General features: G+C 57.4%; 2 protein-coding genes and 1 long non-coding RNA gene across 3 annotated transcripts; 2 read left to right on the top strand and 1 right to left on the bottom strand.

Annotated features, from left to right (window-relative positions):
* Nucleotides 1-588: 588 nt before the first annotated feature.
* Cables2 (Cdk5 and Abl enzyme substrate 2) lies at nucleotides 589-16975 on the top strand. Its single transcript, XM_027954244.2, has 10 exons — nucleotides 589-947; nucleotides 10503-10574; nucleotides 10648-10740; nucleotides 11714-11791; nucleotides 12713-12821; nucleotides 13321-13486; nucleotides 13870-13973; nucleotides 14369-14475; nucleotides 14603-14807; nucleotides 14980-16975. The coding sequence occupies exons 1-10, from the start codon at nucleotides 592-594 to the stop codon at nucleotides 15118-15120; spliced, it is 1431 nt and encodes a 476-aa protein (XP_027810045.1). The 5' UTR covers nucleotides 589-591; the 3' UTR covers nucleotides 15121-16975.
* A 107-nt stretch (nucleotides 16976-17082) lies between these two features.
* On the bottom strand, nucleotides 17083-18264 carry Rps21 (ribosomal protein S21). Its single transcript, XM_027954246.2, has 6 exons — nucleotides 18173-18264; nucleotides 17936-17997; nucleotides 17785-17848; nucleotides 17593-17664; nucleotides 17230-17285; nucleotides 17083-17146 (listed from the first exon to the last, which is right to left on the bottom strand). Exons 2-6 carry the CDS (start codon nucleotides 17983-17985, stop codon nucleotides 17137-17139), a joined length of 252 nt encoding a protein of 83 aa, XP_027810047.1. The 5' UTR covers nucleotides 17986-17997; nucleotides 18173-18264; the 3' UTR covers nucleotides 17083-17136.
* A 97-nt stretch (nucleotides 18265-18361) lies between these two features.
* On the top strand, nucleotides 18362-22304 carry LOC139704795 (uncharacterized). Its single transcript, XR_011706820.1, has 2 exons — nucleotides 18362-18595; nucleotides 19414-22304. It is a non-coding gene; the product is annotated as an uncharacterized lncRNA (long non-coding RNA).
* Nucleotides 22305-22848: the final 544 nt, after the last annotated feature.

Genomic DNA, 22848 nt, shown 5'->3' with positions numbered 1-22848 from the left:
CGGGAGGGAAATGGAGGCCAGGGCACAGCCTTGGCTCACAGCCGCTTTGCCCCGCACTGTCGGACCTGGCCACCTGGACAGGTGTCTGCTGCCTACAGACCCTCCGTCTCATCTTCAGTCAGCGAGGAAGCCAGGTGGCACCACTGGCCCTCCCTGGAGCGCTTTCGGGACGGGAGACCCTAGAGGAAGCACACAACCTAGAAGGGGAAGTGCACCCGGGTGTGGTCCACGCCCCGGATCTGAACCTACGATGCGCGCTTTCTGAAAACCGAGCCGCACGCCGGCCCTGCCAGGGGTCACGGCCGGCGAGGCAAGGTCTCGAACCCGGAGCACCTCAGGCCGCCCAACGCGCGGCCCCTGCGCGCGGCTCCCAGCTCCCCGGCCACGCGCCCAAATTAGCTCTAACACCCGGGAGCGCGGCGGCGTGGCGCCCGCCCACGACGCCACTCTAGCCAATAGGCGAGCGCAATGGCGAGTTATTTGCATGTGGGCGCGCCGCGACCGATGGGCGGGCGCAACGGCGAAACATTTGCAAGTGGGCGCGCCGCGGCCAATGGGCGGCGCGCGGCGCGCGGCGGCGCGCACTCGAGCATGGCCGCGGCCGCGGCGGGAGGAGCCCCGGGCCCGGCCCCCGGCCCCGCCAGGCCCTCGCCCGCCACCCGCAACCCGCCGCCCGCGCCGCGGAGACGTGGGGACTCGCGGCGCCGCCAGGCCGCGCTCTTCTTCCTCAACAACATCTCCCTGGACGGAAGGCCCCCGAGCCTGGGCCCCGGAGGCGAGAAGCCGCCGCCCCCGCCGCCGCCGCCCGCCGAGGCCCGCGAGCCGCCCGCGCCGCCGCCGCCGCCGCCTGCCGGCCTCCCAGGGCTGCCCGCCCGGCCTGCGCCCCAAGGCCTGCTCAGCCCCACGACGGCGCCCGCCGGCCTCGCCCTGGACGGGCAGCGCCAGAGGTGAGTGGGGTGGTCAGAGCCATCAGCCCAGGACGTTGGGCCAGGGGGGCCTAGACTGTCGCTCAGGATGCACGGGTGAGGGTGACCCGAGCCCCATCAGCGCAGGATGCAGGGCTTGGTGTGACCTGGACCCCATCAAGGTGGCCAGGGCCATCAACCCAGGATGCAGGGGCCAGGGTAGCCGGGACCATCAGTCCAGGACACAGGCATTAGAGTGATCTGAACCCCATCAGCCCAGGTCGCAGTATCATGGTGAACTGGGAGTCCATCAAGCCCAGGACACAGGTGTCAGGGTGATCTGGGGCCCAACAGCTCAGGATACAGGGGTCAGGGTGACCTGGAGGCTAGTAAACCCAGGACACAGAAGTCAGGATGGCCTGGGTCCCAGCAGCATATGACTCAGGGGTGGAATGATCAGGCACAGTCAGATCCAAAATGCAGTAGTCAAGGTTGGGGTGACCTGGGTCCAACAGCCCGGCCACAGGGGTTGCAGTGATCTGGGCTGTCAGACCAATTCAAGGGACAGAGTTTGGGTGACCGAGGGCTCTGTCCAGGGTTTCCTCAGATTTTGTCAACTCCCACATATGGGGTTAGAATGCTCTTAATGCTCTCAGCCCCTGGATACGGGTTCTTCTCTACCTTGGGGAGTACCCAGAACATGGGCCTCAGGATTCCTTCAGTCTTTATCAGCCTCCAGACCCAGAGCCTTGTCAGCTCTGGACACACCCCTTCCCCAGTCCACTTTATCAGTGCTCTGGACATAGGGACCCCAAACATCCATTTTATGCCCGGCCACGTGTCCATCTTATGACTCCCGCCCACATGCTGGGGTCTTCCCCACACTTGTTCATCCATTCTCAGAGCCTTCTGCACCCATCCAGACCTCCCTTCCTCTGTCCATGGCTGCTGGACTCTGCAACCCCATACCCCATTGCCTCTTAGTTCAGCACCCCTGGACCTGCACTTACTCCCTGCCCTGACTCCATTTGGGGAACAACCCAGAACAGCCCCTACCCCTGAACTCTGCTCCTCTAGGCTCTGACCCCTGCCCAGATGGCCCTGATTGCCTGATACCCTGTGTTCTTTCAGAGAATTCTGCCCCCCAGGTGACCCTGTCTCCCTGGCCCCTTCTGAACCCTACAGCTCTCACTCTGAGGAGTGACTACAGGAGTCAGGCCTGGCTACCTCTGGTCCCTTCTGAAAGACTGCTTCTTGGTCCTTCACTGACTGCAGGACAGAGCCCCTGCTGGGCAGCCCCGCCAGGAAGTCCCTGAACTGTGCAGGGAGCCGCTGGTCAGGGTTGGCATGGGTGGACTCAGGGCAGAGACAGCTCTTCACACTTGGAGGTCACTGGGCAGGCCCCTGGGCAGACCTTGTGATGGTGTTCCTCGGAGGTGTTTGACTGAGGAGGTTGAGTCCAGAACCTAGCACTGTTCCCAGGCTCCCAGCCTCACACCCAGCATGTTCAGGAGGCCAGAGGATGAGCCTGTGCTCGCTGAGGCACCCCCACTGTGGCCATTCCGAGGGCTAGAGCCTTTCCACCAGACCTTCACCCAAGGTGAGCCTGGCCACTGCCAGGGGACAGTTAGAGGGACCAGCTGGGGCAGCAGATGGACTTGCCCTGAATGTGATAGCTAAGCACGTGCACATGGCATGCCCAGTGACTCTGCAGACCAGCAGGAGGCCCTGTGAGGGCCCCAGGGAAGGCAGCCCCCTGCAGCCAGGCCCATCTCTGGGGTTGGCACAGAGCTCCTTCCCCGCTCTGGCCATGGGCACACCTGCACTGGGAGCCTTGGGTCCCCTTCAGCCTAGAGTTCACACGCCCTGTGAACACACTAGCAGCCCATGGGCCAGTCCAGGGAGCAGGTGGGACGCCAACACCAGAGTGCGGTCACTCCAAGAGCTGCCCCTCCTCATTCTCCAGCCGTTCAGCTGGAGGTTCACCTCCCTGAGGCCTCTGGGGAGTGGCCACTTCCCCCCAGCAGGCCAGATGTGCTGTGGAGGGATGCCTCTGGTCTTGGCCAGGCCCTCCAGCAAACCGTCCCTCCCTCCTCAGCCTGCCTTCAAGTCTCCACTGGGATGTCCTTCCTGCACACTGCTGGGCCCACTGTGGCAGAGTCTCCCCTCCTTGTGCTCTGCTGCTGAGTTCACAGCCCTTCCCCTGATGAGCAGTGGCCCCTAGGAAGAGGACCATCTGCCCTCCTTTACTCCCAGGCCTGTTGCTAGGGCAGGGAGCTGTGGCCAACCTGGCTAAGGAAGCCACTGGCCGCTGGTTTAGAGCTCCAGGACCCACTGAAGTCCTGGAGGCAGCCCTAAAGTTCGTGTTGTGAGGGTGGCATCGGACCCAGCTCTGGGGACCCAGACTCAAATTCTGTCTTCACCTTTCAGTAGCTCTGTGATCTCCAACAGCTAAAGGGGCCTCTCTGAGCCTCAGTCTCCTCCTCTGTGAGAGAGGTTCACATGAAACACCACCTCCCTGAGGTAGATGATTCCAAGGGCTCAGCAAGGTACAGGACAGCAGTCAGGGCAAGGCAAGCAGGGCCTCCCGCTACAGCAAGGCTGCCAGGATACCTCTGTGTCTCAGTCTTCCAGGAGTTTGCGTTTACACTTGGCCCTCAGCAGCGCCTGCTACGCCAGGGACTCACCAGACCTTTGTTTTCCTCACAGAACTCCTAACACTGTTTATTCTCAGTTTGGGCAATCCGACTACTCCATGCCCGAGAGCAAGCTGCACCCCTGGGCTCCCTCACGGGGTAGAAGCAACTGTTCAGGGGCCCTGCCTGGCAGCCACCTCACCCCACGCTTCTGTCCAGATCCTTTGAAAGGCCTGCGTGGGTCCCCTGGGCATGGCAAAGGCCCACCGACCACAGCTTCCCACAGCAGCAGTGGCCTCCTGCTCCAGCCTCCAGGGCTGGGCAGAGCTGGAATCTCTCTGGGCCCCCGAGCGTCCTTCCTGCCTCTTCAGCTCCGAGCTGCCTCTCCCTGGGTGTCCTCTTCCCGCCTCCTCCCCTCCCCAGGACCCGTTGTCCTCATCTTAACTTGATCACAGCTAAGGTGCGAGGCCTTGAGCCTCAGCATATCTTTCTGGAGGACTAAGTTCAACCAAAACCGCCCTGGTTACTGCCCCTCACAAATGAGGGATGAAGGGTATCCCCACAGGCAAATGGCCTTCTGAAAATCGCAGCCAGATGTGGCTGGGTGCAGCCTTGAGCCAGAGGCAGCTGTGCTCCAGGAGCAGGTCCCCTCTGGGGAGAGGCCTGGTGGCCTCTGCAGGCTGCCGCAGGCCAGGGCCAGCTGGGAGCATCTGGCAGTCAGTGCCTGAGTTGGTTCACAGCTGACTGGGGTTTCTTCTGCCCAGCTGGAGGGGCAGCTGAGGCTGCAGCCCAGGGGCCTGGCCCTCCTGCCCCACTGCAGGCCTTTGATGGAGGCTGTGACGCTCCAGGCCCCTGCTGGGAGCTCTGGAATTGGAGCTTCTGCTATGCCTGGGGCTCAGTGGGACAGGCACCCGGACCACCCACCCATTCGACAGCTGTGTGCAGGGGGCTCTGACGTGCTAGGCCCACTTCTCGGGCCAGGAAACAGTGGTAGGCAGGCCAGGCACTGTGAGTCCCTGGCCAGGTGGTCACATGCCACTGGTGTTGGTGACAGTGCAGGGTGAAGCGCATGGCCTCTGGAGGGCACCCATGCTCACTGAAGCACATCTGCAGCCCCTTCATGTGCCATCCCAAGCTGAGTCCAGCCCACACTGAGCAACCCTCCACTCCCCTGGTTCCTAACGGGGACACAGTCCTCCTTCTCAGAGAGGTGGCCCTGCCTTGGCCTCTCCTGGGCATCTCTAGCCACAGCAAGGAAGCTGTCCCACAGGAGAGCAGCAGTTAAGGAGCAGTGGTTTCTCTGCTCAGCACCCTTGGGGAAGTGTGTTGGTAGCAGGGGTTGGCCACCCCTTATTCTGGGGACATTCAGGGGTGGGGTCGGGAGGTCTGCTAAATGGGTGGGCACACCCTGCCCTCTTGGCCTTGGCAGCCTCCCTCTCACCTCAACCCCCGACTCCAGGCTGGTGGCTGCCACAGGCAGGGAGTGCCAGCAGACCCCAGACTCGTTCCTGTAACTAGTGGAGCTGAGCCCAACAGGGCGAGTGGGCGCAGCAGGCTTTGGACTCACCAAGACGTCAGGGGCAGGAGGTACGTTTGGTGGCCAAGGTGGCAGAAAACCCCAAATACTCTTGTCGGTTTGTTTGTGTGTATTTAGCATTTTTTAAGTTGAGATGTCAACAGATGGGCATGGCAGGGCGACCGTGTGGCATGTGATTGCAGTTTCGTCATTCACCTGGGCAGGGGCCCCTCATGGCCACTATTCGCTCCAGAGAACAACCCCCAGAAGATTTCCTGGGGCCCTCCTTGGCCATCCCCTCACCGACTCTCTGGTGTGTGATACCATGTGACGTGGCTCTTTCTGCCCCAGTCATGTCTTTGCTCACTGCAACTGGATGGCCTGTGTGTGTGTGTGTGTCCGTCCGTGTCCACCTGCCCTCCTGCTGACTGGTGTGCGCTGCTCCCAGTGGGGCCAGTCCAGTTCAGGCTGCTCTGGGGCAAGCAGTCCTGCCCTGTCCCCTGGATGTGGGTCTGCCGGAGGGGCTGGGCCCTAGACTCTGGCCCCTGCTTCCCCTCTTACTGGCTGTGTTACCTCAGGCCAGTTGCTGCCGGGCTCTGTGCCTGTGTGCCCACGTGTAAGCTGAGAGTGAGCACGCTGCCTGCCCAGCAGAGGTGTGAGGACCGGGTTTACACATGAGTGCTGTGGAAAGTCTCAGAGAGAGGGATCTGTGAGGCCAGCTGGGAAGGCTTGACAGGCTGCCCAGAGAATCCCTGGAGTGTCCAGAAAGCGGCAGGAGGAGCCAGCCAGGCAGCAGAGGTCAGTGTCTGCCTACAGCTCCTCTGCAGGCCACCAGGGGCCCTGGCTTCCGCTGCCACTTCTGCAGGCCTGCAAATGAGATCCCAGGCGCACTGGAGTCACCTGGGCATCACTGGGTAATTACCTAAGAGAATGAGCCTGAGGAAGCCACACAGGAATGGCCCTCACGTTTCACCTCAGCCGGCTGCTCCCCAGCTCCAGGCCTGTGCATCCAGCAATCAGCTAGGCACCTCCTCAGGGCAGGCCCAGCCCCTCACCCAGCATGACACTCACCATCGGGCAGTGCTCAGAGGGCATCCCATGCCTCCTAGGTGTCTGCTGGGTGTCTGCCAGACATGGTTTGGCCTGCAGCTGGGCTCCACTGTCTGAAGAGGCCTCTGGGCCCCTCTTCCCCTCTGCCATCCTGGATGGCCCAGCCTTTCCTGGACAGGCTTCCCAGGCCAGGTGTCTAGGGCCCTGGCCAGGCTGGCACCCTGCCCCCCACGAGCCAGAGCAGGCGGATGCACAGACCTCTCTAGCGGTGGCCAGTGAGCGGCTCCTGCACTCCCTGGGTGTGCCTCCGCTCTCAGTCCTGGTTTGTCTTCTGGCAACCTTTGTCATCTAGGAGGCCCACGTCACTACACAGTGAGAAAGGAAGCCTATGCATGTGGGTCAGGGTGACAGCAGGGGCCCACCAGGACCTGGACACTCTGCTGTGTGACCTTGTGCCAGCCTGCATGCCACTGCCACATGATGTGACTAATGTCCTGGCCTCACAAGTGTTGGTGTGAAGTGGTGGCTCTGTCCCTAGCGCCAGCGCCTATGTGGTGAGGGTGTGGTGTGGGCCTGCACTCCAGGATGGCTCTGCCAGAGTCAGAAGGTGGCCTGAGCATGCCAGACCTCGCTCAGGTCAGGGGTCCTGCTGGGAGATGCTGCGAGGAAGGTGCCGGCTCGGCACCCAAAGGCTGCAGCTCCCATGAACTCCCTCTCCCTTCCCCAGGACTTGGCCTTGGCTCACGCTTAGGGAACAGCTCCTGCTGACAGGTGGACACAGGCCCACCCTGCTGGGAAGTGCACACCCAGCAGCCCTGCAGGCAGCCCCAGGCCATACAGCACAGGCTACAGAGCACATCAGCCACTCTGGGTCAGCAGTCAGTGGATAGGTGGACCCTGTCATGTCTTAACACCCAGCCGTGATGCACAGTAGGTGCCCAGCTGTTCTGAATCTTGTGCAGACAGTGGGCTGAGGCGAGGTGAGCTCACAGACCATCTCAGGCCCAACTCCACCATGTGGCTTCCTGCCAGCTGGGTTAGTCAGCTGGGCTGCTATGACAGCGCCTCCACCTGGTGGCTTGAACAACAGACAGACATCCGTTCCTCTCATTCTGGACTCTTGAGGCCAAGACCATGGTGTGGGCAGGGTTGGTATTTCTTGGGGCCTCCTCTCCAGCCTATGGCCTCTCATCCCTCTTGTTATGTTGTGTCCTGATTTTTTTTTATTTTTTGGTACCAGGCACTCGACCACTGAGCCACATCCCCAGTCCTATTTTATATTTTATTTAGAGACAGAGTCTCACTGAGTTACTGAGCACCTCCCTAAATTGCTGAAGCTGGCTTTGAACTTGTGATCCTCCTGCCTCTGCCGCCCGAGCCCGTGGGATCACAGGCATGCCAGTCTGCATGCCACTGCCGTGCCCGGCCCTGGTCTTTTCTTATAAGGACATCCTTCAGGTTGGATCAGGGCTCGCTCTAGTGACTGGTTACCCTCATCATCTCCTTGGAAACCCTGTTTCTAAATGCAGTCATACTCTGTAGTTGAGGGGAACACAGCTCAGCCCCCAACACCCCAGAGCATATTAGGGTCCGTTTCTCCTGCTCGGCTCTGGGTGCTGTCACTGAAGGCCACAGGGCTGCAGCCTGCACAACAGTACAGACACCATGCAGGGCTCTCGCCTTTCTGCAGCTCGTGTCTCGCATGTCAAACCAGTTGTTCCTTTTGTGACCAGAGGTTTGTGCTCTTGTTCCCATGCACTTTTCGCCTAGCAGCACCTCTGTCCCCTTGCAGCTGGCTTGAGGTCTGCGTGGACCCTCATCCAGTCAGAGACTTGCCTCTCGAGTCTCCACTCTGGCTTAGGTCAGAGGGCAGACAGGCTGGGTCACGTGTCTCCTGCACGCGTGCAGGAGTGCCCCTGTCAGTGTGAAGTCTTTGGTCCTGCACAGGAGCTCCCCATCAGTGCCCTCTGGGGAGATGGACGTGGGCAGCCCCAGGCTACAGAGCCAGCAGGTGCTACAGGAGCTGACAAAGCAGCCCTGCAGGGCCTTCTAGCTTAGTAAGCCCTCTGCCCCAGCTGGCCCCAGACCCTGGAGAAAGACGTGATGCTCTGTAGCTCCTCAGGCACAGGCACAGCAGGTCAGCGTCCAGCACAAGCCTTAATGGCATTCTGTCACCTCACTGCCAGTACTGTCATCACCAACAACACCACAGTCACCAATACCATCACCAATACGTCATCACCACCAATTCAGTCAACACCAGACCATCATTAACAACACCATCACCACCAGTACCATTGTCACCATCACCACCGTCACCTGCAGCACTCACTCTTGTCATCATCTTGACTGGTATGCTTCTCCTTATAATGCCGTGTGGTGTGAACCATAAACCGCACTCCAGAAACATTGGGTGCCCAGCATGTTCGTCATGGCTCCTGGGACAAGGACAGGAGCAAAGCTTTGCAGTCTCAAATAGACCTGGGTTCAAGTCCCAGCTTTGCTCTCTGCTGCATGGGCCTGAGAGCCATTTGATCTCTTTGCGTTCCTGTGCCTATGTCAGGAAGACCTCCAGCGTGGTCCTGCGCACCTGGGGGCCAGCAGGTGCCATGTCCTGGCAGGAGCAAGTATGCGGCTCAGCCCTTCACTTATGGAAAATTTCTGGGGGTCCTGGAGTCCAGGCAGGAGGGTGTGGCTCATGTATGGGTCTTCAGATTCTGTTTGGGGGCTTAGCTTTCCCCTTGGGCAGAGCCTAGAATCTCTGGCTCAAGGAGCCGTCCTGGGACAGCAGTTCCTCTAGGGGCCTCCTTGGGGAGTCGTCAGGCAGGAGTGCCGAGGGCTGGCGCGTGCGTAGTGGTACTCAGTGGGCCCAATGCCCCGGGACACAGGGTTGCCAGTCCAGGGCTCTCTCAAAGTGGGACAAGCCCAGCCCACACTGGGAGTGCACCTGACACCAGGTGTGCAGTCTACACAGGGAGGTGGCTGCAGCACGGTCACAGCATGACCCTGAGAATTGCAGTGACCCCGTGTCAGGACAGTAGCACATTGGCCTTGGGAGGAGGATTATGAGTGATTGGGTGAAAGGTTTTTAAATGTTTGCTTCTCTATATTTTCTAGATTTTTCTTTTAAAATATATGCACCACTTGTTTAAAAATGAAAGAATAGAGCTGGGGATATAGCTCAGTTGGTAGAGTACTTGCCTTGAATGTACAAAGCCCTGGTTCATCCCCCACACCACAAAAAAAAAAAAAAAAGGAAGAATAAAGCTAAAAGTAAAGCCCCTCACGTAGTAAGCCTAGTGCTTGAGAGCTATGACAGAGAACTTTGGGAGGGGTGGTGCCCAACTTGGTGCAGCCTCAGCACTGACCCCTGATGTCTCTGTCCTCTCAGTGGGGCCCTGGCTCAGACTGCCCTGGGGCAGACCCACCTGCCTTCCATGAGGTCCTTTCCATGTGCTGCTTGGCCTCTGGGAGCTGCGTTGGTAGCTTTGCTGTGAGCCCCCATCTTCCTGTGAGGTCCAAACATTCTCCCCTGTGAGGACCAGGAGGTCACTGGTGACCTTGACAGTCTTGGTGCAAAATTATGACCATGCAGGGTTTCTGAGATCTCCAGCTTGTGAAGCCCCGTTCCCAGCACCTGGTGCAGGGAGGCCACCTTCTCGGAGCCCTCTTGTGTGCCACTCAAACTCTGCCTCTGCATCCTGGCTTCTGGGCATAGGCACTGGGGGCCAGCAGTGAGTAGATGGCCCCTGCCACATCCCCTGGGACTGCTGCTCCTGTAGAGGAGGCAGGGAGATCCATTACTGATGTTGCCACCAGACGTCCTGTGCCCACAGGACAGCACGGTCCAGCAGTGCTGAGGGGCAGCGTACAGCTAAACCCTAAAGTCCAGAAGTACGGGGCCACCAGCCGAGCTGGAAAAGAATGTTCCAAACCCAGGACTAGCCCTGTGAGGCCTGAGCCAGGTGGGGGTGCTCCTGCGGGAGCAGCTGTCTGTGAGAGGGCTGTGTTGTGCCTGGTGGTGCCTCTGGGCTGGGCCACAGTGTGGGGCCTGCCCTGCAGTGAGGAGAGGCAGGCTCCCTCAGCCCCAGGTGGCCCCCACAGGTGGAGCACTTAGCACCCTCCAGGGCCCGGAAGCTCAGTGTGACTTGTTCTGTTTACAGAGCCTGCCCAGCAGGGCCACTCCTCCCTGGCAAGGAACCCAAGGACTGCTCCCTCCTCCTCCTCTCAGGCCCTCAAAGCCTCTTAGCCCAGAGGTGTGTGGCCTGGCCTCTCCTCACCCCACAGCGGCTCTGCCCTGCACAGCTGCGGCACCAGCTCTGCCTAGGTAGCACAGCTGTCAAGGTGGCCCTGAAGCCTGTGGTGGGTCCTGAGGCTGCACTGTCTTCTTCGCAGGCGGCGAGTCACGTCTCAGCGCTGCTCCCTTGAGTTTCTGGAAGATGCAGTGGGATGTGCCTCAGTTCAGAGGTAGGCATCCTACCAACCCCTGGGATAGACAGGGTTCCAAGAGGACAGGAGTGACCTGTTTGTTTACCTGCAGGACCAAACACGCATCTGGATCACCAAGACACAAAGGGCTGAAGAAGACCCACTTCATCAAGAACATGAGGCAGTATGACACCAGGAACAGCAGGTGACGGCTCCAGGGCCCAGGCCAGGGCAGCCAGGTCTAGCCTATGGTCCCTGGAGGCCAGCTGCAGGAGACCAGGCTCCTGTCCCTATGCCCACAACCCATCCCATGACCATTTAGAAGCAGACACCTTCCCCTGTACCCACAGAGCACAAGCAGGTGTCCCTCCTGCCCAGAAAGCCCACTGCGCAATCCCTGGGGAAGAGCCTCCAGGCCGACTCACGCCTTCAGGAAAAGAATTGAAGGGAACACTAGAAATGCAGAAATAGGCTCAGCGCTGAGATGTGTCCCGAGGCGGGGCTGGTCATATTTGGAAGCACATGGGGAGGCTGAACTGCCCGAAGAGTACCAGGCTGGTCCCCAGGAGGATGTGTACCGCCTGCCCTGACCCAGAGGATCCCAAAGAGCTCCCCTTCCCCCGGAGGCCACCTTGGCAGCACTCCTGAGGCACCATAGCCATGGTGGAGATTTCCCAGGAGACAGTGCACAGGGCAGCTCCAGGCAGACCGAGTGCAGAGCTGCGGACCCCACTGGGAGGCACCCAGTGCAGGGGTCCGAAGTTGTGGGAGCAGCTCTGTCTTCCCTGGAGCCTCATGTTGCAGACACTTCTAATGCCATTAAGCTGTCTCTGCTCAGGACCTCATGCCTGGCTTCAAGTGGACCTTCTGCCTTTACAAAGGAGGCCTGGCCTTCCCTGAGGCGGTGTCCTCTGCCTGCCTGTTGCAGTCCTGCCCACACTCCTGCAGCAGCACCCAAGGGAGGGGTGCCCTGTTAAGCACATCCTAGGGAACGGGGAGCTCGGCCTGGTGCTGAGGTGCAAGATCTGCTGACCAAGGCCCCAGCTTCCTGGGCTGAGCCCCCTTGGGCGGCTGGCGCCATCCCCTCACATGGATTCAGGCAGAATGGAGTTTTCCTTTGGAAATGCCCACAACCCTGGAAAGGACACTGCCCGGCTCTGACCCTGCCCTCCCCACAGGATCGTGCTCATCTGTGCCAAGCGGTCCCTGTGCGCAGCTTTCTCAGTCCTGCCCTATGGAGAAGGCCTGCGGATCAGGTGAGCACTCACCAGCACTCTCATCTGGGCAAGTCTGAACCCCCAGCACAGACTGAGGTGCCAGCTGGACCCTGGATGTGCAGACCCAGGGTCAGCATATCCACTGCTTCCAGAGCTCAGGAACTCTGGCCATTTTGGGTCCTCATTTTCTGGGAGGACCCTTGGTTTCTGCTCAACCTGTCTTTTGTTTTGTTTTTAGTACCAGAAACTGAACTGAGGGGCACTCGACCACTGAGCCACATCCCCAGTCCTATTTTGTATTTTATTTAGACAGGGTCTCACTGAGTTGCTTAGCACCTTGCTGTTGCTGGGCTGGCTTTGAACTCACGATCCTCCTGCCTCAGCCTCCTGAGCTGCTGGGATTACAGGCGTGAGCCACCATGCCTGGCTTCTTTATGTAGGTTGCCTGTGAGGTTCCTGTCCCTCTTGCAGACAGTTGTGCCTCCTTGTGACTAGTCCAGGCAATTGTGTCCTGAGCACACTTCAGGGAAAAAGGAAATGGCTGTTGGGTGGGGAAGCATGATGTGTAACTCTGGCATAAAAACAGTTGGCAACAGGGAAACCTGCGCCCCAGTGGAGAGGCTCCAGTTCTCAGGGTCCAGGCTGAGCCGCACCGAGGGCTGTGGCTGCAGGTGAAGGGGTGGCTGAAGATCGTGCTGAGCTGGGTCACTGCCACCAGCACCCAGGTGTTTGATAATGTCTGAGCCGGGGCAGGAGCCAGGCTCAGCCGGCCTGACAATGAAAGCCTGGGGCCATGCCTCCTGGCCATTCCTGTGCACTTTTCTTCTGACAAGAGGGGCGTGAGCACCACTGTACAGATGGACGGGTGTGCTGAGCTGTCAGTACTTTGTGGGCCCAGCTCCCACCCACCACCAGCCACAGGTAGCAGGGCCACAGCCCCTCCCCTTCTGTGCTTTGCAGTGACCTGAGGGTGGACAGCCAGAAGCAGAGGCATCCGTCTGGCGGTGTTTCCGTTTCCTCTGAGATGGTGTTTGAGTTGGAAGGTGTTGAACTGGGAGCAGATGGAAAGGCAAGAGCCCCAGGGCCAGCCAACGGCCAGCACAGTGAGGGCTGGGTGGGCAGGAACAGCCCTGTAGCCAGTACCCACAGAGGGACATGGGAAGGAGAGTGTGCGGAGTGGGCCACCCAGCCCTGGGGAAATGACCATGCCTGTCAGCAGATGCCCTGAAAAATGACCTGGGGTCAGCCAGGCATGTGCTGCACTGCCCCTCTGCAGCCCAGACTCTCCATACTGTCTGGCCCTACCTCTGGGCCTGTAGGCTAAGGCTAAGGGTCTTCAGAGGCAGGGGATGTCACATCACTACAGATCCAGACTAAATATGGGAAGCTGGTGGCCTGAGACCACCAGCTCTGGGTGAGCCAGTGGCATGGTGCCCACAGCTGCTCCCTGGCTCTGAGATGGGCTCCTTCTCTGTGGCAGCTCAGGTGCACTACAGCGTGGAAAACAACTCATTTGCACCTCTGCTCTCGGGAAGCAGGACTGAACCCCAGTGTGACTGCTTTTCCAGGTTGTCTCTTATGCAAAGTTCCTGTACCCTACCAACGCCCTGGTCGCACCCAAGAGTGACAGCCACGGCCTGTTGTCCCAGCCTCGGCCGAGCATCCCCCGGGCTCTGCCAGGGTCAAGACATAAATCTGCCACTGCCAAGTCGGCACCCGCTGGCACAGAGCTAGGTATAGTAGCCTGCCTTCCCACAGCACAGGGGAGGCAACAGCACCAATAGGCCACACTCAGGCCGGAGCTCATGGCCGTGCCAGGCTGCAGAGCAGGGCAGCAGAGCCTCTCGGGGGAGAGGAGGCTCCAGGCTGCACACAGCTCTGGGCTCTGCCCAGGCCAGGTGGGGAAGAGGCACCCTGCCCCAGGCTGCTTCAGGAAGGGACCTGACCTCTCAATGTCCCTACAGGACACCTGTCCCTTTAACCTGGGCTGGGGACAGGGAGGGAACTAGGGCCTGGGGACCCTCTCAGACCCAAGGTACTTGGCTGTGATGCCTCTCCTGTGGACTGGACAGTTTCCACACAGACTCTGGTGGGTCAGGAGCTGCCTCTACTTACAGGGAGTGACGTGGGAGATACCCTGGAATATAACCCCAACCTCCTGGACGACCCGCAGTGGCCCTGTGGAAAGCACAAGCGGGTCCTCATCTTTGCCTCATACATGGTGAGCACCTGCCACCTGTGGCCTGCAAGCTGCCCACCTCAGGGCACATAGGTGGGCTGTGGGCAAGCCACCCTGGCACCTAGAAGCCCCAGATAGCCAGCCCACAGGGACCTACCCCACCTCAGAACACCAACAGCAGCAGGAAAGGGACCCAGGCCATAGACAGGCAATGTGTAGGGCAGGCCAGAGAGCCAGGCTGGCCATGCTCACCTGGGGTCAGCCCTCAGAGACTGGCAGCTGGGGCCTCCCCACCAAGGACAGATGGGCTCTTCAGCCATTTCATTCTCGGAGATCCAGGTGCCCCTCTGAAGCTCCTCATGTTCATGTGTGCAGACCCAGGCTGTGCCAGGCTACCCCAAGGTGGGCTGGCCCTACCTGCTTCACTTCTGTTGCAGACCACAGTGATAGAGTACGTGAAGCCCTCAGACCTCAAGAAGGACATGAACGAGACCTTTAAGGAGAAGTTCCCTCACATCAAACTGACATTAAGCAAAATCCGGAGGTAAGGAGTGCCAGGCAGATGTCCCAGCCTGCTCCCCAGTATAACCCCAAGGGCACGTGGCACAAGCCGTGGCGGCTGCCTCAGCAGCATCAGAGCCTCTGCCCTTGGACACGTTCTCTCCCACCAGTTTGAAGCGGGAGATGCGGAACCTGTCGGAGGAGTGCAGCCTGGAGCCAGGCACTGTGTCCATGGCCTACGTGTACTTTGAGAAGCTTGTGCTGCAGGGCAAGCTCAACAAGCAGAACCGCAAGCTGTGTGCTGGCGCCTGTGTGCTGCTTGCAGCCAAGATCAGCAGTGACCTCCGCAAGAACGAAGTGAAGCAGCTCATTGATGTGAGTAGGAGGCCCTGCTGTGGTGGCCCAGACCAGTCCAGCCCCAGGAGCTAGGCCATGCCGGAGGGAGGTCTGCCAGCAGCTTGCCTAGTAGGTGGCTGACACCCAGTCACTGCTCAGGTTGGGGATGCAGTCCTGGGGTTAACCTGTTGAACCTCTCTCCTCCACACAGAAGCTGGAAGAAAGATTCCGATTCAACAGGCGAGATCTCATTGGGTTTGAGTTCACGGTGCTCGTGGCTTTGGAGCTGGCCTTGTACCTCCCCGAGAACCAAGTCTTACCTCACTACAGACGGCTCACCCAGCAGCTCTAGGCCAGGCATGGACGTGCAGGAAGGCTGCTGGGCAGAAGCACAGCCCTTGGCCCAAGCATAGGCCAGCAGTCCGCCCACCTGCCCCCTCCCAGCCCACGCAGCTTCTCTTATTCTGGGTTTCCTTGGAAAAGCATGTCACTTTCATTCCAAAGTGCACCACACCTCCAAGGATGTTTTGAGAGGTTTCCTAGAGTACTGCACGGACAGTGTGGGGGTGTGGCGTTTCTCATGTGCCTGAGATGGGCCTGACACCAGGACCTGTGGTTTACGTCACATGGAGGTGAATCCAAGTTCTGGCCTCTCTTTCACCTTGCCTTCCTTGCCAACTTTCACAGCCACAGCACTGGAGATCTGCATGTCAGACCTCATGTCACACCTGAATTGCCATGTCTAACTTACTAAGCATACATATTGGGTATTACGTTTTCCCAGAGGCACCTCCCAGCGTCCATGCCCACTGGCCACTGCTTCCTCCAGAACTCCCCATACTTGCACAGGCAGCTCTTGGTGCTGGGCTGAGCCAAGGGCAGACGCCTGGTTTGTTTTGATCTTTCTTTTTGACTCAGACCTGTTTTTGAGCTTTCATGTCACTGTGAAACCCCATGCTGTGTCACATATCCAAAGGGATTGGCAGACCTCAGCCCATCCCATGCCAGGACCACCTGTGCCTCTTGCCGGGAACACCTGTCTATCCATGACACTGGACCGTGAGGAAAACTGCTGGCTCTTGATTCTCCTAAGCAATATTGTAACAGTGAAAATGTTATTTATTATGACTTGGGATTTGGTTGTGTGGGACTTTTAAGGGAACAACTGGGTTCCTTCCACGAGGTCTGCCAAAGGTGTACCTCAGAACCATGCTTGACCCTGAGGCAGGAAGGCATTGCCACTGCAGAGCCCACACATCCTCAGACTCAGGAGGTCAATGCCCTTCCTTCCTAAGCAGAAAGTAGATGCTGTCTCGACCAGTGCAGCCTGCTGTGCCAGAGGGCCATCGCTGTCCCTTCTGTGCAGGTCTATGCTCAGAGCACAGGGCCATCTTCAGCTTTTCCAGGTTCAACATTCTTGCAGAGGACCATGTACTCCCGTTCCCCAGGCTGCTGCCCAAGAACACTGAGCAACCAAGAAAGGCCATCTTCCTCACAGCCCAGCTGGCCTCAAACACGGCAACTGTGGCTGCTGGGCAGAAGGCTGTCTATCCCATAACCTGTCACCAGCAGGGACTAAGAATTCTGTTCATAATGCCTGTGTTCTTGCAGAAAGGAGACATCAGTCCACTGCTGGAGGCACCCAGTTCCATACCCACCCTAGGAAAGGTACAGCACAGCTGACCACCCCAGCTGAGGAAAAGGAATGGCTGGAGGTCACAGTCAAGGCCAAGGAGAGTCCAGAGACCTTTTATCCACCAAGACTACAGCCTGCAAACACTGGACCTGGGCCCCACCAACTCTGAAAAGCACTGATATTAAGGAAACGGCTGGTAAACACAGTAGTAACTAGGTTTGTGTATTTATGTCATGAGATTTAGTCATTGACCAAACTGGTGTGTCTGAAGCCCTTCCTTCTGTATGTCCTTTTCAACAATGCCCAGAGCTACTGCCATGCGGTACCCAAAGCTGCTGCAAAAAAGCCAGTACTTAAACCAAACAGCTTGAACCTGTAACCTTTTAGCCCAAGTCAAGTCTGGGCTGTGACCAAACAAAGCCAGACCTGGTGTCATGTCCACACCCCGCAGCAGTCCTGGATGTGAATGTGTGTACACGAGTATCTGACCTCAGAATGTTCAAGTTTATGTCACAGATTGTTTTCAAATGGATAATGTATTTGTTGAAGTAAAACTTGGTTTTGCAACACACTTCAGTTTCTCCTTTCAGCTAACTACATACATTACTCATCCTAGTCACCCATCCACAGCGAAGGGCCTGTTCCAGGACCCATAGGGACAGAACAGACCCACACAGGTGGCTTTTCATTATTTATTTATGACAAATATTCTGCATCTCCAATTCTCTCCAGTCAAAAATTCCTACAAGAAAACAAAGCCAGTATTAAACCATGTCTCTGGTGAAGTCCCTGGGCCACTCCATCCACATGCAACAACTGCCTTACTTTGAGACGATGCAATCTGCCTTGGCCAATCGGAGAATGGAGTCATCGGACTCACCCTTTAAAAAAAAAAACACTCAAAGAATGTTTCCACCTGAGCTGGCAGGAAGTTCTGCATGCCCCGTCAAACCCACATTTGTGCCCAAAAACCAGCCAGGAGAAACGCGCTGGCAAGCTCCTAGCCACTGAGTCCTTTCTCAGAGTCGTCCTTTTCCTGGGCTCCAGGAAGGACAGGATCCAGCAAACCTATTCCACGCACAATCCACCAGCCTGAGGCAGAAACCACCGTACACTCATAAGGTCCAGGCCGAAGCACACAGTGCTGGGGACGGGGACCGTGGCAAGCCACGCCGAGGGAAAACTCACCATCCTGCGAATGGCCCCGCAGATAGCGTAAGTCTTAAACTGGCCGTTAAACCTGCCGGTGACCTTGTCCACCTGTTAAGACATGGAAATGCCACTCACCTGGGGTTTGGAAAGCAATGCACAAAGCTAAGCCCAGAACAACGTCCCGAACCGGGGTCCCCCACGGGACAGGCCTTGCAAAACCCAGCTCACCTCGGCCACGTTTATCTGGATGGACGCGTGGTCCTTGGCACCAATGATGCGGTTGCTGGCGGAGCTGCGGGGAACGGGTCGCACAGTGAGCGAGCGGGGCCGCGGGGCACCGACCGCGGCGCAAGGGACGGCAAGGGGCAAGGGCGCTCACCATTTCCGCGGCACGTACAGGTCCACGAACTCGCCAGCGTCGTTCTGCATGCTGAAGCGCGCCTGCGGAGCCACCGCGCGGCCGTGAGGTCGGCGTTCGGGCCCCACCCGGCCCCCGGCCCCGCACGGCCCCGGCCCGCTCGCCCACGCCCCCGCCCCCGGCCCCGCAACGCCCCGGCCCCCGGCCCCGCACGGCCCCGGCCCCCGCCTAGACTGCAGCCCACACCGCGAGGCCCACCTGCTGCCTCCACCACGAGCGCGAGAGCAGAGAGGAAGAGACACGTGCCCCGGCAGCGATATCGGTGGTGGGCGGGGTCCCGGCGAGCGCTTCCGGGTCGGCCACCGCCGCTGGTCTGCGCGTGCGTCCTGCGGCGCGGTCTGGCACGCCCCGCTTCCGCTTCCGGCCTCTCCCGCGCTGTGAGTGCAGCGGTGAGGGCGCGGTTGGTTCCGGCCGGCGAGCTGGGCCGAGGGCGTCTCGGGACGCGGGCCCTGCTGGGTCCCCCGGGCGGCAGGGGCAGGCGGAGTACCCCGAACCGAGGGCCTCGCGGCGGCCTGGGCCTGAGACCCCAGGACGGAGAAGCCAGCGCCTGGAGAATCCGCGGCCTGGGCGGGAGGAGCTCTGCCCGGACCGGGGCAGAACTAGGCCCACAGCCCTTGCCCGGTACCGTCATCGCCGCCTCGAGGACCTCCTTTCCTAGCTGGGCGCGGTGGCACTCGCCGGGAGTCCCAGCTACTCGGGAGGGTCCCGGGGCCAGCCTGGGCAACTTAGGCTGTGTCCCAGAGTAAAGAGTGGGGCAGGGTGCCCGGTGGTAAAGTGCCCAGGTTCAGTCCCCAGGACCTAAAAAGGAAAAGCCCTTCTCCACAGCAGTGTGGACTGAGAAGTGCTTGTGCCAGGCTCTCCTGGCGCCCGGCCGTTAATGAAGAAAATGGAAAACTCCCAAACTGCAAGTTGCATCCCAGAGTCGCCCACCCCAGACACCCTGGAATCAGGGCCAAGGCCTGCCCTGGCCCTCAGCTCCCACGGGCTTTTCACCAGTTTCCCTCAGATCATACTGTTGAGGGCCCTCCCAGAACCACCCTCCCTCACATGCTGATCTGCCCAGCATGGAACTGTGTACCTGAGGTCCTGTCCTGCAGGTCCTCTCCTAGACCTGCTCACCCTGTGGCCCTGTGCCCAGTAGGGCTGCAAGGCCTGGTGTTGATGGAGTGCACCAAGAACTCTCAGCCTGAGGCAGCATCATGACCATTGTGAGAGAGTTTAGCACCTGGGGTTGGTTGGATCTGAGCTGCAAGCTCCCGATTCACACCTGGAAACCAAGTGTTCGTGGTGTCTGTCTGCTGGTGCTTTCACTGGACTACAGCCTGGAGTCAGAAGTGATTGCCCTCTGGGAGTCTTGATTTGTGCAGGCCCTAAAGCATGTGCTCTTTCCAGAAGTCCAGCACCTGTGCAGAGATGACTTGGTGTTTTTTTTTTTGCAGTTGCAAATCTGCAGTTGGCCTGCCCTGTGTCTAGGTTGGCCCAGCAAGGCCTGGGGATCAAGAGAGTGTCTAGCTAAACAGCCAGAGATGCGGCAGCTAGAGTGCCAGAGAAGAGATTGGCAGGATGAGGACCACAGAGCCAGCCAAGAGCTGTCAGCACAAGGCTGGGGAAGAACCATCCTAGCTGGCCTGTAATCCCAGCAGCTCAGGAGGCTGAGGCAGGAGGATTGCAGTTCAAAGCCAGCCTCAGCAACTCAGCGAGACCCTGACTAAATAAAATACAAAAGAGGGCTGGGGATGTGGCCTGGTGGTAAAGCACATCTGGGTTCAATCCCCAGTACCTCCAAAAAAACATTATAAACTTAAGGGGCACAGTATCCAGTGGACCACTGGACTGGACTGGACCTGTGCCCATCAACTACACAGGAAAAACTCAGTCCACAAGGATTAGGTAGAGCCTCAGCAATGGAAAATAATCATACCTGTCAAATGGTAAAAGCAAGACCTCAAAGGGTCTACTCTTTGCAGGTAACTTGATTGCGTCCCAGAGGGAAAAAAAAAAAAAGCTTAAGAGGGGCCGGGGTTGTGGCTTACTGATGGAGCACTTGCCTAGTGTGCTTGAGGCACTGGGTTTGATCCCCAACACCAAATAAAAAGCAAAAACAAAGGTATAAAAAAGAAGCTTAAGAATGAGGGTTGGCCCATAGCTCAGTGGTCAAGTGCTTACCTAGCACAGCTTCAATCCTTAGCACCACATAAAAATAAAGGTATTCTATCCACCTACAACTACAAAATATATATGTGTGTGTGTGTGTGTATGTGCCAGGCACAGTGGCGCACACCTGTAATCCCAGCAGCTCTTAGGCTGAGACAGGAGGATTGTGAATTCAAAGCCATCCTCAGCAATTGCAAGACTAAGCAACTCAGTGAGACCTTGTCTCTAAATAAAATATAAAATAGGGCTGGGGATGTGACTCAGTGGTCAAGTGCCCCTGAGTTCAGTCCCCAGTAACAAAAAAGAATGTGGGATACTGTCACATTGCATGCCTCGCAAGATAGAATGTGTGTCATATGGCATCCAGTAAAAGATGCCTGGCCCTATACACCTGTATAATTCCAGCAACTGGGGAGGCTAAGGCAGGAGGATGGTAAGTTTGAGGCCAGCCTCAGCAACATAGCAAGTCTCCATCTCAAAAAAAGCTGAGGAGGTAGCTCAGTGGTAAATTGTCTTAGGGTTTGAACACAGCATGTCAAAGACTGTCAGCCACATAGAAAAGCAGGGTCACTGCTGCAGAACTGACACAGCATCAGAAATACAGGACACGTAAGGGTTTTCTGAAACGTGTTTCTCTGTAAGAAGGTTTAGAAGAGGAGTGTATAAAGAAGATCCCAGGTAGGGTGATGGATTGAGTTGATCCCAGGTAGGGTGATGGATTGAGTTAATCCCAGGTAGGGTGAAGGATTGGTTGCCTTGCTGCCTCTGTGAAGCTCAGTGACACTGAGGCCGTGTTGGGACGAGGCTCCCACTGCATGCAGTAGCCAGCACCAGGCCCAGCAGACAGCAGCCCATGCTCACCCATGCCCTGGACTCCATCCGCAGCTCAGCTGCACCTGCACAGTCCTACTCTTGTGTGACCATAAGTGACCCTCAGAGGAGAAAACCAGGACAGTGGTACACACCTGTCATCCCAGCAACTTGGGAGGCTGAGGCAGGAAGAGGGCAGCTTCTAGGCCAGCCTGGGCAACTAACTGACACCCTGGCTCAATTTTTTTTTCTTTTAAGTGGGGGGTGGCAGCTGGGGTTGAGGCTCAGCCGTAGAGCGCTCACCTAGCACACGCAAGGCCCTGGGTTTGCTCCTCAGCACCACATAAAATATAAAGGGGTTGTGTCCAACTACAACTAAAAAATATATTTTTAAAAAAAGAGGGGATGGAGACTGGGGTGTAACTGAGAGGCGGAGCAGCGCTGGGTGCGACCCTCAGAACATCAACAGAACAAGGTGAGATGAGGGCCCTCGCTGGGGCAGCCAGTGTCCATGTCGGGCCTTCCTGGGCTGGCTTGTCTGCAAGGTCTCTGCTCCATGTCAACATGGGAGCCCCGTCTGCAATGGACTAGACCTGCTGCAGCGGCTGGAGCTGCTGCCCACCACCACTGCAGTCCAGCTGGAGAGAAGTGGGGCTGAGAGGCCTCGACAGCACAGGCTGGGGGGCTTGTGGTTGTTTGTTTGGGTTTTAATTTTTGGTGCTGGAGATTGAACTCCAGGGCACTCATCACCGAGCTACGTCCCCAGCTCTCCCCGCCCTTTTTAATCTCGAGACAGGTCTCACAAGTTACCCAGCTGGCCTCAGAGTTGTGTCCTCCTGCCTCAGCCTCCCAGTGTAGTGTAGCACCACACAAAACATGTTCTGGGTCTTTTTTGAAGAGGGCAGCTTCTAGGCTGTTTGTTTTGTTCTGCTTTTGAAGTATTGGGGATTGAACCTAGGTGCCTTGCCACTGAGCTGTATCCACAGCCCTTTTCTGTTTATTTATTTCAATTTTGTATTTGTTTGTTTGTTTTGAGACAGGGTCACCCAGGCTGGCCTTGAACTTGTGATCCTCCTGCCTTGCACTTCCTTTCTGTCTTCTCACCATACTACCTGTTAAATGGCTCCAGTTCATTTAAAGTTGTATTCAAAAGATTGATTTTATTTTAAAGATTAATGTGATCTCAAACGGGGTATAATGTATGATCAGCCAAATTCAAGACAGCTGTTACACAAACTAAATATGTTTTTACTCTTGTTAATTTCATTTGTATTTTCCCTATAACTGTTGCCTGTTGATATTTTGCAGAGGTACTGCTTCAAGAACACAAAACCTGGGTTGATTAATTTATTTTGTATTAATCTCATTTCGGTACTCATGTCTTTTTATTTCTTTCATAGAAGAACCTACTCCCAGGTGAATTTACAACTGTTCTTCCCAAACCAGACTTTTACCATGAACCCCTCGACTGACCTGATTTCTAAAAAAGAGACTCCAAACTGCTTGACCCACCACACATGGCCCCTGCCCCCTCAGCTCGAGGCAGCCCCCTTCCCTACAGCAGTAAGAAGTCCCTAGGGGGCTGTGGTTGTGGCTCAGTGGTAGAGCACTCGCCTAGCACAGGCGGGGCCCGGGTTCGATCCTCAGCACCACATAAAAATAAAAGTATTGTGTTGTGTCCATCTACACCTAAAAAATAAATATTAAAAAAAAAAAGAAGTTCCTAAAATCAGAGATTGATAGGTAATTGCATCAAATCACAAAATGGAGCCTGGTTTGGGTCCAGAAAATGTTTGCCATGTTTTTTCTCTTATCAGAATATGTTATAAGGCCTGAACTGCTAAACAAAATATCTTGTCAATCTAGTTAATTTATATGCATGGCCATTACAACCTCTTACTTAATTTAAA

The sequence above is a fragment of the Marmota flaviventris genome, chromosome 2 (genome assembly GCF_047511675.1).
Source record: "Marmota flaviventris isolate mMarFla1 chromosome 2, mMarFla1.hap1, whole genome shotgun sequence".
NCBI lineage: Eukaryota > Metazoa > Chordata > Mammalia > Rodentia > Sciuridae > Marmota > Marmota flaviventris.
The sequence above is the reverse complement of the archived record's forward strand: the minus strand, read 5'-3'. Positions and strand labels throughout refer to the sequence as shown.

Bases quoted from the DNA above. Each gene is read 5' to 3' on its own strand.
- Rps21 (XM_027954246.2), bottom strand. From the start codon at position 17,985: ATGCAGAACGACGCTGGCGAGTTCGTGGACCTGTACGTGCCGCGGAAA. The intron at 17,665-17,784 runs GTGAGCTGGGTT...ATGTCTTAACAG, and splicing joins TCCAGATAAACGTGGCCGAG to GTGGACAAGGTCACCGGCAG. The intron at 17,286-17,592 runs GTGAGTTTTCCC...TTTTTTTTAAAG, and splicing joins GCGGGGCCATTCGCAGGATG to GGTGAGTCCGATGACTCCAT.
- Cables2 (XM_027954244.2), top strand. From the start codon at position 592: ATGGCCGCGGCCGCGGCGGGAGGAGCCCCGGGCCCGGCCCCCGGCCCC. The intron at 948-10,502 runs GTGAGTGGGGTG...TCTTCTTCGCAG, and splicing joins CTGGACGGGCAGCGCCAGAG to GCGGCGAGTCACGTCTCAGC. The intron at 10,741-11,713 runs GTGACGGCTCCA...CCCTCCCCACAG, and splicing joins TATGACACCAGGAACAGCAG to GATCGTGCTCATCTGTGCCA.